Genomic DNA, 17,299 nt, shown 5'->3' on the forward strand with positions numbered 1-17,299 from the left:
GGCTGCAAGAAATTGACTCCTGCCAGCTATCAATTGAGCCATTGAGCTTTCCAACCCTGGCCGACCCCTTGACTGAGGCCTCAGAAAAAGACCCTAAAACAAAGAACCCAGCAAGGCCATACCTATTTCTGATCCACTAAAACTGTGAGATAATAAGCATGTGTTGATTGACCTGCTAAGTTTGTGATCATATTGATACAGTCATAGATAACTAATAGATAAAAAAAAAAAAAAGTATGGCACATTTTTTAGAAGAATTGATAAATTCTTTAGGAGAGAAAACGATCCTGTGGATTTATAAGGAAGAAAAAAAAATCCTACGGACTTTCTCAGGGAGTAGACAGCCTCATGGATTGTATACAAGAGAAGGAAATCTCACGGACACACAAATTAAAGTTCACGGTGGGGCTGGTACAAAGTAAGGGTGACGCATAGCACGGTGAAGGTCACGGCTCTTAAAGGACTGTGCAGATGAATATGAGGTCGTGTTGGTTGGGCTGGACTCAAACTAGAATCCTAGGAGACTATAAAACAGCTACCCTTTCTAGATTGACTTCTCATGTTGTTGAAGACCCAGGCCATTGTATGGCGTTCATCTCTCAGAGGCTGAGAACAAAACGACAGTGGTATTTATGCAGAACTACTCCAAGGCTCTACAGTCAACTTGATGTTGATATAGGGAAAGCAGTAGGTTATGGTTGGTCAATATTTTCAAAATTCTCATGAGGAACAAACATCTTATAGCTGGAGGCAGAGTGGCAGAAATTGACTTGGCCAAGGAGATCATATCACACAGACAGACATGACATGTTCTTACACTATATACTCTGCAGAACCTCACTGAAGCATTCAAAGCCATTCCCCAGACACAGGAAGAAAATTCTAGAGTTAAGTCCAATGACATAATCTCTAATGCCTAAGAGGTATTGGATTAAGTGATGGAGTTGAATTTCCTGCTAACAAAACGACATGTGGGAATCCAATATTCTATTTACCTGGGAAAATATTGGGCAATTAACTCGCAGCCAAGGAAGCAGTCGCTGCATTTAGATTGGATCCGATCCTAACGGATGACCACCCGGTGCACCCAAGCACCCAAAACAAATGGCTGGGAAAAAGACCAAAATGATTGAATAGCTTAATTTTACTCTGTGTAAAGTCCCCATCAACAGTAGTTTCTAGAGTTTTTCTAGCTGATGCTTCTCAATCTCCTGAAGATACCACTCTATGTTATTATGAATAATCACAGGCTGGTTGTTCTCAAAAAAAAAAAAAAAAAAATCAGAAAATCAAAAAAAGAAACAACCCGTGGTCAAACAAATGAGGTAACATTTAATTCCAGGACCATAGATTTGCATCTCTCTAATCAAGCAACTTTGGATATATTTTTTTTTTTGTCTTTGGTGAAATATTTTGTCTTTGGTGAAATATTTTAATTGTCAACTGTCCTTCCTGTATATACTAAACTGTATTCTTTCGTCATTCTGAGTAAGAATCAGGTCCTAGATGAGGAAAATGACCACTCACATGCAGTCCATACGTGAGGGAGGTACTATACCTCTGCCCTTCCTTGTGCGTAGAATGGGGATGATGAGATAAATTATGACTTAGTTGGTTAGCAGAACAAGATTCAAAGCCTGATCAAGTACAGGTGTGTGCTCTTGACTCTGTGTCCACCCCACATTACTTCTGTGGAGATTAGCGCCTCTCTGACCTGATAGTCTCCTTCCCTGGGGACAACTGGCCTCAGAATCATTCTGCTTTGTCCCTATCCTTCCTGTAAATTTCTCCTCTCTCCTACTGAGAAATATAGCCAAGGCCCATTTTGAGTCTGAGGCCTCAGACTTACTAAAAAGTCAGAAGCCAGTGTGATTTTGTACTAGACTTTGTGAGTTTATTCCTAGGTCCCCCCTCAACCTTCTTTGGGAATTTCTTTGGTTGAATTTGCCTTACCCGAGACAACCCGCATCCACTGACTATCCACCCAGGGGCACAAAAGCCCCGACCTCCCACCACAGCTCAGGACAGTGGTGAAGGTCCACGAGGCCAGCCTCAGAGCACAGCCTACCACCTCCTTCTGCCAATGTTATTCTGTTTCTTTCCTTCACTAGGGACTGATCCCAGGAGCTCAATGCCTACATGATTACGTTTTAGTCTATCTCCTCAGGAACCCGACATGCATCAATTTCTGAGGAGATACAGCATGACTTGAACACGAGTTGAAGAAAGCCAACAGAGTAAGAACATTCTCACAGGATGTTGTGAGGATGTGTGAAATGACAAATGATAGCCAGTAAATCTTACATAAGTTTTGAGCTGTCATTATTATCCTTATAATTCTAGGGTATTCATTATTACCATTCGTGATCTTGGAGTCAACAATCCAGCTGCACAAGTCATTGAAGGACAATTATGGCTTAAGAGCAATTTGTGTGATTTCTTAGAAGCCTGCAAGTTCACCGTGGGTGCATAGAATGAGAGCCTTCTGCAAAAACTGAACTTGATCTGACAGTTCATGAACAGAAGTGTAGTTTCACTGGGGCACCCGGGTGGCTCAGTCGGTTAAGTGTCCGACTTCGGCCCAGGTCGTGATCTCATGGTTCGTGGGTTTAAGCCCCATGTCAGGCCCTGTGCTGATAGCTCGGAGCCTGGAGCCTACTTCGGATTCTGTGTGTGTCTCTCTCTCTGCCCCTCCCCTGCTTGTTCTCTCTCTCTCTCTCTCTCTCTCTCTCTCTCTCTCTCTCTCTCGCTGTCTCTCAAAAGTAAATAAACATTTAAAGAAGAAGAAGAACTGTAGTTTCACCACAGAATAAATGGAATTGCTCTTTCTCTGCCGATCAGAATATACTTGCCATATTGGGTACAGCTGGGAGTACAGGAAGGAAAAGATGAGAAATTTGAGGGGAACGACCAGGAAAGCTCGAAGCAGGTGTTTAGCTCTCAAAATAAGTTGCCCCCACCTCCCTCGCCACCTCCTAGCTCACCGTGTCATCGGTCTGGCAAATACCCATTCATCCTCACTCACCACTTTGGGGAGGCTACCTCCTCACTGCAAGATTTAACCAGTTTTGTCCATCTTTTTCCTTCTAGAACATATGTTTTGTCATTGTTGTGTTTGTTCATTTGTTTTTATCACAGCACCGAGTGTTTTGCCTTGATTTGGATTTGGTTCCAATTTATTTCCCGTTCCTTGGGACAGGTTAGATGTGCTTGTGTTAGTTTCCCGGGGATGCCATCACAAATTACCATGAACGTGTGGCTTAAAACCACATGGATGTATTCTCCCACAGTTCTAGAGCCCAGAAGTCTAAAACCAAGGCGTCAGCAGGCCTGTGCTCCCTCTGAAGACTCTAGAGGAGATCCTTCCTCACCTCCTCCACCTCCGGGTGGCTTCAGGAGTTCCCTAATTTGTGGCCACATCATGCCCGACTCTGCCTTCACTCTGCCATGTGAAGACATGGGTCTTCACACAGCATCCTAACATATTCTCTTCTCCTCTCTTCTCAAAAAGGCCCATCGTTGGATTTAGGGCCCACCCTAATCCCGGAGGGTCTCATCTCTCAAGATCCTTAGCATGATTACATTTTCAAAGAACTTTTTTCCAACCTAAGTCAAATCCACACGTGCCAGATATACATACCTCTTGGTAGACACCCTTCAACCCACTGTAGCAGGTGGTTATTGATTCCACCAGAGAACTGGTCTACCAGTTCTAAACCATCAAGTGGGTTAGGTCTACCCAGAAAGCAATGGGAATCTGGAGAAGGCAGGTTCTGAGGGTATATTTAAAAAGGAGCGAGCACGAAAACATGTGAAGGGGGACCAGATGGGTTTTGTCAACTGATCGTGCAGGAGGGAGGTACAGAAGAGGAGAAGGAAATCAGAGACAGCTGGAAAGCGTTGAGCCTCAAGTGCTAGGAGAATATTCAAGAAGAGAGGCTGGGTCCTGTGGGGTGATGTGCTCTTACTCTTTTTTTTTTGGCAGGATGTGAGACGTTTGGAAGAACAATTAATTGGCTCGTCCACTGGCTGTCTGTGCCTCAGTTTCCCCACGAGCCAGCGGCACTTCTCACTTTTGCAGGATGTGCCTGTGCAGTGAATTAACTGTGCTTCCCTGGTGGGCACTTGACTAGGATCAATGACAAGCAATAGAGCAGCAGTTTAAAAATGCTGATGTGACGCACGTCACGACGTGGGTGGGACAGGCTGAGTGGCCCACAGGAAGGACAGCTGGTCCCAAATGTTTGAGGTCTTGTAAAATGACGCGTACCTACTTCCACTATGGTCGTGAACAGAACTATCCTCCCCAGGCTCACAGATGCAATGGCCAACTTGGGAATGCTGAACCTTGCAAGGTCAGATCTCAACTGAATGCAAAGCAAGTAATCTTGACCTACGGTGATTAACATTCTTAATAACATTTTCTATGGCAGACTGAGGCTTTATGATTCTCTCAACGGTGTGCACTTAAAAACACGTGTCTCTAAAAACTGGAACCCTAAAGAATGATTTAAACCAGAGAAACCGGGTAGGGAGGAAACCTGTGGGGCTGGGCATTTTAGTTTTCCCGGAGGTTCGGGAACAAAATTCAACTAGGGAGGGAGCAGGCAACAGGGAGGGAACCTCTCCATTTTCTAACCTCTGCTCTTTGCTTGCAGTTGAAAAACAAATAGGCTTTAACTACTTCTTATCCAGGTGAACGGCTCTTTATTTGCCAACTTTGTTAACATTGCCCTTAATGCACTGTGGGCAGTGGAACACCTGCCCCCACTCATTCTGTCTCCATTCCTCAGTTGTCTTCAGAGGCGCCTGGCCCTGGGCTTCTGGCAGTCGCTGGTTCTGGCTTCCCCTGCTGTGCATTTGGCATGGACCTGGCCTCTAGTGCTGGCTTGGCCACCAACCGACTTGGTCACTCTAACCAGATCCTTTCTGCTCTCTTGGGGTCCCTGTTTCCTCATCTGTACTTGGAGCTGAGAAGGATGCCTGCCATTCACTGCCAAGGGTTGCTGTAAATAGAAAATAGAAAAAGACTTTAAGTTCAACTCTCTTTTTTTTATTTCAGAGAGAGAGAGAGTGGGGGGGGGTGGAGAGGAGCAAAGAAAAGAGAGAGGAGGAGAGAGAGAGAGAATCTTAAGCAGGCTCCACACTCAGCACAGAGTCTGATGAGGGGCTCGAGCCAAAGACCCTGGGATCACGACCTGAGCTAAAAGCAAGAGACGCTCAACTGACTGAGCCATCCAGGAGCCCTTCAACTCTCTTCTTAAACTTAAAAAGATGAAAGCAAATTATCTGGAAAAGTAATGGTAGCTTTCAGGATGTTGGACTCTTAAGGTGCCTCTCGCAAGAGGTGGAGGAAATTCCCAGAATCTTTCCCATGCTCTTAATATGGGACTAGTGGAAGCCATGTAGGCAAATGTCACATGGGCTGCAGGAGCACAGAAATGCTCTGACATGATATAATGAAACCAAGGGCCTCCTTCTCAGTGCAGGGACAGGTCAGAATTTCCCTGGCGGCAGAGGGACCCACAGGATTCTGCACACTAAGCGCACAGCTCACTGCTGTGGATGAGCCCAGATGGGCAGGTCGTTTGTCTATTCTTTACTGATGCATCTCTTGGTATCTTACGCACATTCCTGAGGCCAGTTACCCAGTGTGCTAGGAGAGAAAAGATTCCCAGGATATGCCTCCACCGTCAAGCCCCTACGCCAGGGGAACACGAACACACGAACAGGCAGATACAAGGCCCCATGATAAAATAAGGTTGCTTGTTTACTTGTTTCTGACCTGTGTCCCCAACAACGGCAAGATTCACGAGGCAGACTCCATCCATCTTCTTTAACAACTGCATCCCACTGCCTAGCATACAGCCTGGTGCGGAATAGATCTGATACCTGTTTGTGGAGCTAATGAATCAACAGATTCGTGAACAAATGAACGAACGGTAAAACAGAGATATGTCAAAAGCACTAAAAAGGAAGCAGCACAGAACTCAGGGGAAACGAGCATTCGAACTAGACCCTGAAGAATGGAAATTATTTTTGCCAGATAGAGAGGAGGGTCCCCCACCCAAAACAATCTAATCAGTGATGTGGGGGCTTGCAAAAGTACAGCTGGAGAGAGGGCAGTGCGGGGCCCTGACAGGGGGACAGGGCGGGAGGGAGGGAGGGAAGGCTTTGGGGCAGGGATCTTGGCTCTCGTGGGGATGAGTGTGGATTTTGTGGAGAAGCGGTAAAGATTTTCAAGCAGGGAGGTGAGTTGATAATAATCTGCTAATGAGAAAGCTCACCCCCGCTGCTTTACAGTAGGGGGATTGGAGCCTGAGAGGCCAAGGAGGCAGTTAAGGGGTTGATACTAGGGGCCAGACCAGAGATAAGGAGAGAAGAAAGAAAGAAAGAAAGAAAGAAAGAAAGAAAGAAAGAAAGAAAGAAAGAAAGAAAGAAAAGGGAAGAAAGAAAGAAAGAAAGAAAGGAAGAAAGAAAGAAAGAAGAAAGAGGGAGGAAAGGAGGAAAGAAAGAAAGAAAGAAAGAAAGAAAGAAAGAAAGAAAGAACAGGAAAGAAAGAAAGAAACAAAGAAAGAACAGGGAAGAGAGAAAGAAAGAAAGAAGAAGAAAGAAAGAAAGAGAAAGAAAGAAAGAAGAGAGAAGAAAGAAAGAAAGAAAGAACAGGGAAGAGAGAAAGAAAGAAAGAAAGAAAGAAAGAACAAACAGGGAAGAGAGAAAGAAAGGAAGAAGAAAGAGGGAGGAAAGGAGGAAGGGAAGAAACAAAGAAAGAAAGAAGAGAGAAGAAAGAAAGAAAGAAAGAAAGAAAGAAAGAAAGAAGAGAGAAGAAAGAAAGAAAGAAAGAAAGAAAGAAAGATAACAGGGAAGAAAGAAAGAAAGAAAGAAAAAGAAACAGACAGACATGGGGTGTCTGGGTGGCTCAGTGGGTTAAGTATCCAACTTTGGCCCAGGTCATGACCTCTCAGTCTGTGGGTTTGAGTCCTCAGGCTCTATGCTGACAGCTCAGAGCCTGGAGCTTGCTTCGGATTCTGTGTCTCCCTCTCTCTCTGCCCCTCCTGCTTGTTCTCTCTCTCTCTCTCAAAAATAAATAAGCATGAAAAATACATATAAAGAACCGAAGACAGAATAGAGCCCCTCAGGGTGAGGAAGAAGAGGCAGCCTAGCAAGCATCAGGGGATCGACTCGGGATCTGGAACCAAAGCACGGAGGTGGCGTGATGGGGGCAAGAAAGAGAAGATTCAAGTTTAGTGCCCAGGCTGCTGGTTTGCAAACTATGTGAGCAAAGAGGCTGCTCACGGGGGAAAGTCTGCTGGAGGATAACCTCACAGGAAGGTCCGGAAAATAGATGCCCGTGTCTAGAGCTTAGAAGTCAGAGTACCGATGCAGACATGAATCAAGCTTCCCCCAGAGAAATAGAAAGCGATGAAATAGATCAAATAACACAACAATTCATTTTTGCGATCACGAAATAATGAAAAAAAAAGTAAAATGTGAAATACGGAACTAACACCATCACCTTGCTTTGTGGGGATGTACCCCGTGACGAACTACATGCAAACAACTCATTAAATTTTTTATTTATCACTTCGCAGCCGGTAGGCTGCACACAAAATCCTAGATGGAAGGTCTCCAGGCACCGGGAAGCATTTCCCAGAGTCCTTCACTCCCACACACACACACGTCCCCGAGGGGCCTCCGAGGGTCAGGTGCTGACCACAGCCCCCCTTCCCCCCTCCCCCCACTCCCCACCCCGTGCATCTCTACCCTGGGGCGGGGGGGGGGGGGGGCACGGTGCATGAGCTGGCTTATGGGACACGAACACAGCTACAAGTTAAGACAAAAGGAAAATTACAACTGGGACAAGTCGGTGAAGGAGTCTCTCTCAGAGGTCAGGGAAGGTTCCCCTGGGGGGCGGGCGCCTACACCGAGCTCAGAAGCAGGAGGAGAAGGCAGGCAATAACCAGCATCTGGAAGAGAAAGGGGATTAGGAGTAGAGAAAGTCCAAGGACCGAGGAGAAGGAAGTGTGCCCCACGTGGGGGGAACCAGGACGAGGGGGTCAGCGGAGCTCAGGAGAGGAGCATTAGCAGAGGAAACTCACCAGGAAACACCTGCTAAAGCTCACAAAATACCTGCAAAAGAAATGCAAGGATATTAAGCACGGCTAATTAAATAAAGAAAGGATGCATCACAGTGATGGTTTATGATAGCGAATGCCTTCCTGAATTTGACCAAATCAACTCAATTTAAAAATTTTTTTCACAGAAGACTCCACGGCAAAGTATCTAAATCATACAGAATTTCAATAAATATTACTCGAATCTGAATTGCTCTTGCTAAGTAATCCGCCTGCCTTCACTGGATGCTGTTCTGTCTGCTAGCTGGGGGTCAAATTCAACTCGTGAAGGAGGCATCTAGAACGTTCCTGGGCCCCCCCCCCCCGCCCCAGGCGCTGTCCTTGTTTGTCCTTGCCTCCCCTCGACCACATGACGAAGGTGTGATTCTCTTCCTTTCACAGAGCAATGTCACGAGACTCACACGGCTTGAGGAGGGGGCCACACTGAGCCTGCTGACGTGGGGGAGAAGCCCACGTTTTCATCCTGACTGGGACACTTCTTCCGCAGCCCCCCCACTCCCACTCCTTGTGAAATAAAGCTCTTACACTAAAAATATATACACATTTTTAAGTAATTACATTACTTTAAACGCAGATTTTTTTTAACCCCAACGGAAATGCAAAGAGAGATTTGGAGTCGCGTGTGAGATGTTCATTACTTAAATCTGACTGGGTGGCTGTTTCCATGAATGAATGCACTTAATTAATTTTTTCCCCTCACCTCTTGCTATTTCCTGACTGCCATCTATTTGCTTTCATCCCAGGGGCAAGAGAAGGACAACAAAAGAAGCTTCCAGTCATTTGAAATTCCAGGACTTCAGTCTGCCAAAAAATAGGTCAGAATGTTTACTTGTTTATTAATGGAGGAGTGAAAAGTTTGATTCTGTGGCAACAAGCTGCCAACACACACACACACACACACACACACACACACAATGTTAATGTGATAGAATGTTATTGCTGCCAGTAGTATCTTAGAGGTCAGCGGTCACATGGAGACCGAGGTCCCGAAGGAAAACAAATTCATGTGGGTTGAATTGCCAGCTGGTGTGAGATGCAGGTAAAGGTTGAGAAGCCCCGAGGCATCTCACCAGGGCTGTTGGCACCACCCACCAGGTCTCTACACAGCCTGAGAGATAGCCACCAAGAGGGAAGTTTCCATTCTCGGCTGGCGAACAATCTAATGATGAATCTTTGATGAATCGGGCCAAGAGACCACCGCAAGGAGGATCGAGGAAGCCATGTGCCCACATGGACGCTTCTCTTTGTCCTTCAGCTGAGCAAACATTTACTGAGCAGTTGTGGCACTGGGACTTGCACAGGCTAAGGAATATGCAGAGAAGAGAGACAAAGCCCCACCTCCAAGGGGCTCATCGCCACGTCTGAAGGCTCAGCGTAGGGGCTCGCTTGTTGAAATGGCAAGATTCCCATCCTGATGCCCAATCCACCTCCGCCATTGACCAGGAGCCAGACCCTGGACAATACCCTGATGCCCAGAGGCGCTGCCGGTCCCCCCCCCCCCCCCCGAGAGCTCCCTCGCCCAAGCCCTGCCGGAGCAGTGTCTCTGCCCAGAGTCACGAGAGGGTCTCAGCGAGGTATACCACACTCCTTGCACTCCAATGCACTTGCACTCGGGTGCAACCAAGTGCACCCGAGTGCAACCGAGTATTGGGTCAACCTCCCAACACTCATCCGGTCTCTACTATGTGCCCGGCACGGGGACCTTCTTAGCGTCGTCAGATTGACTTGAGGAACTGTTCTCCCTAAAAAGAGTAAATGGATGCCTGTAAAACAGCATATTTGAAACACTGTCAAAACCACACGAAGCAAAGCAAAATTTGTGGCTGTTCTCAGACTTCTTCAATGTTTACATTAAATACATTTGAATAATGCATTTGAAGTCAGTTTTTCTTATTTCTTGACAATAGCAGGAGATGGGAGATGGAAGGGTTAGAAGCCTTCCTTCAAATGGAGATGGTTGCAGCAATTACGTGCATCAAAGTAATATTTACAGCTACATTTGAAAAAAAGAGAGAGAGAGAGAGAGAGAGCAGGGCTTTTTTCCGCAGCAAATTATTTCAGGATGTGTCATAGCATGCTCAAGATATATTAAAAAGAGCAACAGACAATGTTTCTGCAACCTGTTCCAAACCATTTATAAACCCAAATTTTAAAAAAAAAAAATCCCATATGCATACAAATCTCTGTACCACTGCATATTGTATAACGAAAGTATTATATGCATATAAATTAGTATTTGAGATATATAAAATCAAAATGTCTGAAAACTACATATTTGGGTCTACTATCTTACTTTAATAACTATCGCACTGATTAATTCATTCTTCGGACAAATTACCATTACCAGCATTTGCATGCGGCGGGAAGGAAGGTGCTGGGGGCAGGCTGCTGGGGCACAGAAGCGGCCTGAGGGCACTGGGTTTCAAGGTCACCTGACCTGCTCACTCACCCAGCGACCCCACGCTCACAAGCCCATTTCCATCTCAGCGCCTCATAGATTTCAGAAATGGAATCTGAAACTGAATGAGCGGGTTGCCTGGTCCCCCACTGACCCCTCTATTAAAGTAGTTCCTGTGTAGCCTGCCTGGAACATAGCAGGTTCTCAATAAATTACAAGGGCGAATGCTCACTGAGTGAGTGCTCACCGTGGGCGAGGCACTATTTTAAGTGTTTAACAGGTAGCGTCTGCCTGGATCCCCATATTCACAGTCTTATTAGTCTCCCTTTTTGTAAATGTTTTTTATTGGTTTCGAGAGAGAGATTCCGCGCAAGCAAGGGAAGGGGCAGAGTGAGAGAATCCCAAGCAGGCTCCACGCTGGGAGCGCAGAGCCCCACGTGAACCCATAAACCGTGTGGTCGTGACCCGAGCCAAAATCGATCCAAGAAGAACACAGGATCGCATCCATATCCACCACCCACGGCCTGTCTACACTGCTGATATGAATGTGTCCTAGAACACGCCATGGAATTCATCAGGCTGAACCTCCAATCTCCACTTCTGTTCCGCGTGGTGTCCCCACATGTGTAGAAAACAGAAACCTACTGACGCGTGTTTTCCAATCGGGTCCAAACTCAAATCCATAGTTAAATGCCGGACGTGTACCAGCCACCGCGGAAGGAATTTTGGCATCTACTCCTCACAATAATGCTCTGAAGTAGCTATTATTATTCCCATTTTATAGATGAGAAAAGAGAGTCTGCGAGAGGTTACCGTTTCGGTCAGTCACAGACCTCGTAACTGGGACCAGCTGGATTGCGATTCAGGGTCTAACCTCAAATCGAGTGCCATTTCTGAGTTCTCGGCGATCACGACTTTCTGCTTTGCGGGCATGTACGTGTGGATTGCGGTTTCTGTTCCCATGAGTCTCCAATCTGCTCGCGCCAAACTCTCTGCTGCGAAGAAGGGGCGTGAGCATTACGCTCCCGAGAAGAACGTCCACATCCTTGACACAGCCTCTTAGCCGCACCCCCTGGGAGCTTCGTAGAAATGCAGAGTCTCAGGCCCTGGCCCACTGAATCAGACACTCAGCTGTTGGAGCCCAGGCACCTGTGTTTAAACATTCCTCCCGGTGACTCGGGTGCCCACTCACGTTTGACGGCCTCCCTTTTAGCATCGTTACTGGCAGGTGCAAAGCCTCGGAGCTGGAGAGGCGGCCTCTGCACCCAGCACTCACCCTGCCCCTACCCACCGCCTCCGGGGAACAGGAAGGAGGGAAGAAGACGCAAGGTAGGGGTGCAGGGGTAGGAGGAAGGTGGGAGACGTCAGTGTGCTGGGGACAGGGAAAGCCAGAGAGGAAGACGCAGCCCCTGCCATTCAGATGTTCAATCTGTGGTGGGGGGGAGAACGTAATCGCTTCTATTACAGACCCTGAGACACTGGGCCACGTGCAGTGACAGATCCTGGGGACACCAAGGGTCCGGGAGGCTAAGGGCTGGCCCAGCTTTGCCTTCACACTCCGAGCGCGAGTCTCTTTCCCCATTCTTGACCACGGCACTGCGGTGGATACTGTGGCTCCCGCGCCCCACGCTCAGACCCTCCCCACGCTCACCTCGGTCACTATCCATTTGTTCCCTTTGGCCACCAACAAAGTTGGAATAGTTAATTCCCCAAGGACGAGGTGCAGGTGGCTGTAACTCCTCGGGGGTCAGGAGGGCCAGCGGTCATCTTCCCTGATCCCACACTGGGAAACTCCCTGCGGGCCTCCCACCAGGCAGTCCTCCGCCCAGGAGACAGATGGGGCAAAGGCCCCTGCTGTTGTTACTCTTGACCTCTCTGGTCTCCCCTGCCTGCCCCCAGCTGCCCTGGGCGTCCATGGCACCGACAGACCCATAAGAATATTGCTCCTTCTGGCCTGCCTCGCTGTGCAGAAAGGGGAGTATCTTTCTGCAAGATGTGGCCGGCTGAGAGCGTTACAGAGGGCCCGAGTGCTTTCACAGAGGGTGCGTGGACCGTGGTGTGGTGCCGCATCCCCCTCCTGGGCTTGCCCGCGAGGAGCTCCCCTTAGTAGATGCTCAGTGAACACTGCTGAAAGGACGGGAGGAAGAAGGGCAGGAGGGACCCATAGGAGGCCATTGGCTTGTACGATGCCCCGTGCCTGGCACAGGCTGGATACTTAAATAGGTGACAGAAGGAACGTCTACCGGAAGGCAAGCAGGAGGGAAGCAGAGAGAAGACAGAGTAAATTGGGGAGGCCAGGGGAGAGGGTGGAGGCCGGGGACTCGGGAGTCGTCCGCCCGAGCTAAGCTGGACACCCAGGTCACCCCACGCTGCCTCTCTGGTCCTCTGTGACATAACCCCGATGTTGTTGTTTTCATTTCTCGGTATTTGTCAGGGACGTGGATGGCTCCTATGAGAGTGATCACAACTCACAACACATGCTTTCTGTCCCCAGACCACTTAAAACCTAGTTGAGGAAAGGAAAAAACACAGGAAGGCTTAACAATGAGATTTAAGTAAGAAATGCCTAACTCCACACTGCCTTTCGACTCTCCTCTTGTGTTGGGAGAGCAGAGAAATGCCGGGGTGTTCAGAGGCAGGGAGGTTCACCGGTCCTGGGGGGGTGGGGGGTAAGGGGGAGCCCCTGAGCAGGTAGAGAGGGGCAGGGCTCCCCCAGCCCGAAGGGTCCTGGGAGGTGAGAACGTTCACACTTCCAGAGTTTTCCCCAGGATCCCTCAGGGAGCTGCGTACCCCCAAATGTGGCTTGTGTGTGTGTGTAAACGTAAAATCGGTAAGAGGAGGATTCGTGCAAATAATCAAATATTCCTTTAACAGAGAAGGAGCCCATTCATTCACTAGTTAAATATGAGCGTGGACTTGATTCCACCTTGGAGCAGAGGAGGGCTCTGGTGGCCACGTGGGAAGCTAGGGGAACACCCACTGTCAAGGTCGGCCTTGCCTCTTGCTGAGACTGTTATACCCGAGTCCTTCCCTTGCCAGTAGATCCCATGTGCCCCCGCATGGCCTCCCTGAGATGCATCTTGGAGCGTTATCCGGCAGCCTACCAAGCCCCACATGCCTCCAGGACCACACGGGCCTTCTAGTTCGCCCCTGCGGGCTCCCCACTCTCTGAGCACACCTCTTTCCAGACCTCAGCTCTTAAAGCTCCCTGACGCCAATCTGCACCTCCCTCCAGTGCTGGAGAGGAAGGAGGGCGAGCCCTGCCTGCAGACGGGCTGTGCTATAAACCTGCAACCACCAGCTCCCCCGGGGGCTTAACCTGGGCTTGGGTCAACCCAGCGACAAAATGAAAGGGCCAGTTCATGGTCCCGTTTGCACTAACATTCCGTAATTAGCCCTAACGTCAGGATACAGATTCTTGCCCAACAAGAGTTGCCAAGACATTTGGTGAAATGATTTATGTAAGGCGCACAGTCAACCAGCACAGCTCAGACAGCCACACAGAGGGAAGAAGGCAATGACTCTAGGACTTTCGAGTCACTTTCATTTCTCTCTAGATTATCTTAAAAATCGGGTTAGCAACCCGTATCAACGGTCTTCCAAAAATTAGAATTTTAGTCTACCGCCGTCTCTGAATGTCAGAGGCAGTGCTTAAGGTGAGAAATGTCACCGAGCCGGTTAATCTTGGAGGTTTGGGACAGGGAGTGGACTGGCAGGTGAAATCACCCTGACCCCCTCCCCAGGGGATCTCTTGCGCAATTCTGCTCCAGCGCTGGGTGCCTGGGGAGACCCAGAGGGGACCATACACATCACACCCGAGGGGTGGATCAGGAATTAAACTCCATGCCAGGAGCTTGACCCTGGAGACAGGACCAAATCCCATCTCTATGGGACCAGAAAAACACACCATCCAAACTTTGTTCCCATGGATGAGTAAGGCCTAAGTGCACCCGCCTACCCAATCAGATCCCGTTCTGATTGGCAGCAACTTGGGGTGGGGGGAGGGAGGATGAGTATAATTTAGTGCCCTTTAAAGATTAAAAATTATTAAGCACATTACCTTATTAAGAAGGGTTAAAGTTGAAACATAATTCAGAAATCAAAAATCTTTATTTGCAACGCGCCTTAAATATAGAAAACCACAAACGCTGGAGGTCACCTTTGTGCATCTCATATACGGGGAACCCCCCACCACAACGTGGACACCTGCCTGCACAGGCCCGAGGTGCAGAGGAAGGCCTGCGGCCCTCAGGCCCAGAGGTGGAAGGAGGAAGGGGTGGGGACCAAGCTATCCCGCCATCCGGCCGCGGCCCGTCCGCATGTGGCCGTGTTACGGATGCTGTTGACAGAAGGAAGCAGGGAGCGTCCTTGTAAGCACCTGGCGAGAGGCAGCTTGCTAACCAACACGTGGGCCTCGCTTGAGCATAAAGAGGACACATGGGACCTCCATGAAGTCGCTCTTTCACTGTCACCCTGGGCTGTCAGGCCGCAAAGAGTGTTGAGCCCAGGAGCCTTTTCAGGGAGCTTCTCGGCTGCAGGAGTCCAGGAAGCCTCCTCGGCCCCCTCCTTCCCAGGTTCCAGCCTTCCTCTTCTCCCTCTCCCCTTTGGGGACTCAGCTGGAATAACAACGCGGCTCCCCGCCCTGCTGATGCTTCCTCTGCTAATTCATTTGGCTTGCACTGACGCACAGAGAGCTCTGGGGTGCAGAATCCCCGGGGGACTATGACATATGAATGAGCTCCATCGCTCTGGGACCCCGCCGAGAGGCAGAGTGGATCAGATAAGCCACTTTCAGACAACCTGGACAATCGGGAGGAGGCTCCCAGGGGCTGAGAGCTGGGCGGTCTACGTTGCTGCTATGGGCTTGGAAATAATAAGGGTGCAGAGCGGGGAAAGCCCACCCGCCAGAGTGGAGCCTCGCTCAGTGCCCGGCAGGCGGTGTTCCCTTCCGCTCTTTATGGGGGTCAGAAGACCCCACTTCTGCCTCCCAAGGGTCTAAAACTTGGAACAAATTGGACACCATGGTCTCCGATGGGCTTTGCAGCATTAACGGTCTTTAATTCTAAAAACAGGGGAAGCCAAGGTCAGAGGGAGGACAGAATGCTAACTTCCAAGCTCAAGTTCTTTCTAGAACCCTGAGGAGAGTGTAGCTCCCTTTCGTCACCCCTGGGCTGGGGCTTGCACCCTGCCTGCCCTGGGTGTGCTGTCTCCCAGCAGTGGCCTGGCTTGCCACACCCACATCAAGCTCCCTGTACGCAGTCACAGAAATGTGTCATTTACATGTCACATGTCACATGTCACGAACTGCAGGTCTGGGGAGCCTTCTGAGGCCTTAATCAAAGACCAAGATGTCAGGGAAGAGGCCATGTGTTGAAAGTGGAGAGAGAGTGAGAGGGAGAGAGAGAGCTCTCAGGCCCCAGATAAATGATCTGCTCCTTACTGGCTGATTTACTGTTAATTTCTGCAAAATCTCAGGCAGCTGGAAAGGATGCCAAGAGCCAACCACAAGGACTCTGAGACGCAGCTGTAAATGCCTCCGGGATTGGCCACCGCCTGTGGGTGAGGGCGGGGGAGGCAGCGAGGATGTGGGGATCGGACAGGCTGGTGTGAGATCCCTCGCTCTCTGTGGGACTGAGCCCTCTGAATCTCCCATCTCCTCGTCTGTAAATTTGGGACAATGAGAGCCACCCCACAGGGTCCCTCGGGGTGTTAAAATGGTAAACAGAGGACAACGGGTAAGCGGGGAGCTAGACTCCTGGAAGGTGGTCTCCTAGTTACTAACATCTCCCAGTTTAACTCTTCTGTGCCCAGTGTCCCAGCCACCAGCCAGGCCTCATAAATATTTACACCCAGCCTGTGTTGCGATGCTCAATTAATTTCTCCGGTGACGCACTTTGAGGGCCTCGGAGGATAGGTGCTGTGCAAGGCCCCGAGATCGTTAAAGGCACAAACAAGTCGGCTCACACAAGCGGCATCCTCCAGAGCCTTCTGTGGCCCCAGAGCTTTTTCAGATCATTGCCCGAAATCCAGGCAAGATGTGCTTCCGAAAGCACCCTGTCCAAAGGGGAACGTGGTGACCAGGCAAAGCCCTGATTAGAAAATGGAGAGAGACCTGTGCAGATAACTGACGACCGAAAAAAAAATCCAAGTGGCCTAAAACCACTTGAAAAAGAAGAAGAATTCAGTCTCACTGGTCATCAGGGAAGTGAAACAGGCACCGTAAGGGATCAACAAACAGGCAACATTGTTTTAAAGGATGGGATTTAATAGTGTTGGGATGCGGTGAGATGTTCCCTTCCCGCTCTGTGGATTAGCGTCTACACGGACCCAACCCACGTGGAAGGAAACTGCACGATCCACAGCGAGGGGCTTGGAAGATCCATGTTGCCTGACCCCTTGGCTGGGCCTGGCGGAGTCTCTCCATGGAAATATCTGGTGATTAGATTAAAATGTGCCCTGCAACGTTATTCACCACAATGGAAACTAGCGAGAACCTGAATGTCCCCTCCAAAAATCACGCAGGCAATAAATATCATGCGTTTGAATAACCGCTGAAGATCTAGAATGTACCTTTAACATCAATAGCCCATAGTTGGTTCTGCTAGTTTTGCTACTTACGTGTTTCAATGTACTCACACATCCTCAGAAGCACATACACACATGTAGAGGGGATTTGCCAAAATATTACCTGGGGTGTTGATTGTTATTTTCTTCCACGTTTTTCTGTTTTCCGTATTCTCTATAATGAGATGTGATTTTAGATCTA

General features: G+C 48.9%; 1 protein-coding gene across 1 annotated transcript in view; it reads left to right on the forward strand.

Moving 5' to 3' along the window:
- CLNK (cytokine dependent hematopoietic cell linker) overlaps positions 1 to 17,299 on the forward strand; it is a 165,628-nt gene that overhangs the window by 68,689 nt on the left and 79,640 nt on the right. Inside the window, exon 3 of the mRNA XM_019453524.2 lies at positions 8,879 to 8,950. Coding sequence (XP_019309069.2) covers positions 8,879 to 8,950 — 72 coding nt within the window. The remainder of the gene's footprint in view (positions 1 to 8,878; positions 8,951 to 17,299) is intronic.

The sequence above is a fragment of the Panthera pardus genome, unplaced genomic scaffold (assembly GCF_024362965.1).
Source record: "Panthera pardus isolate Hobbes unplaced genomic scaffold, ASM2436296v1 HiC_scaffold_13, whole genome shotgun sequence".
Classification (NCBI taxonomy): Eukaryota; Metazoa; Chordata; class Mammalia; order Carnivora; family Felidae; genus Panthera; species Panthera pardus.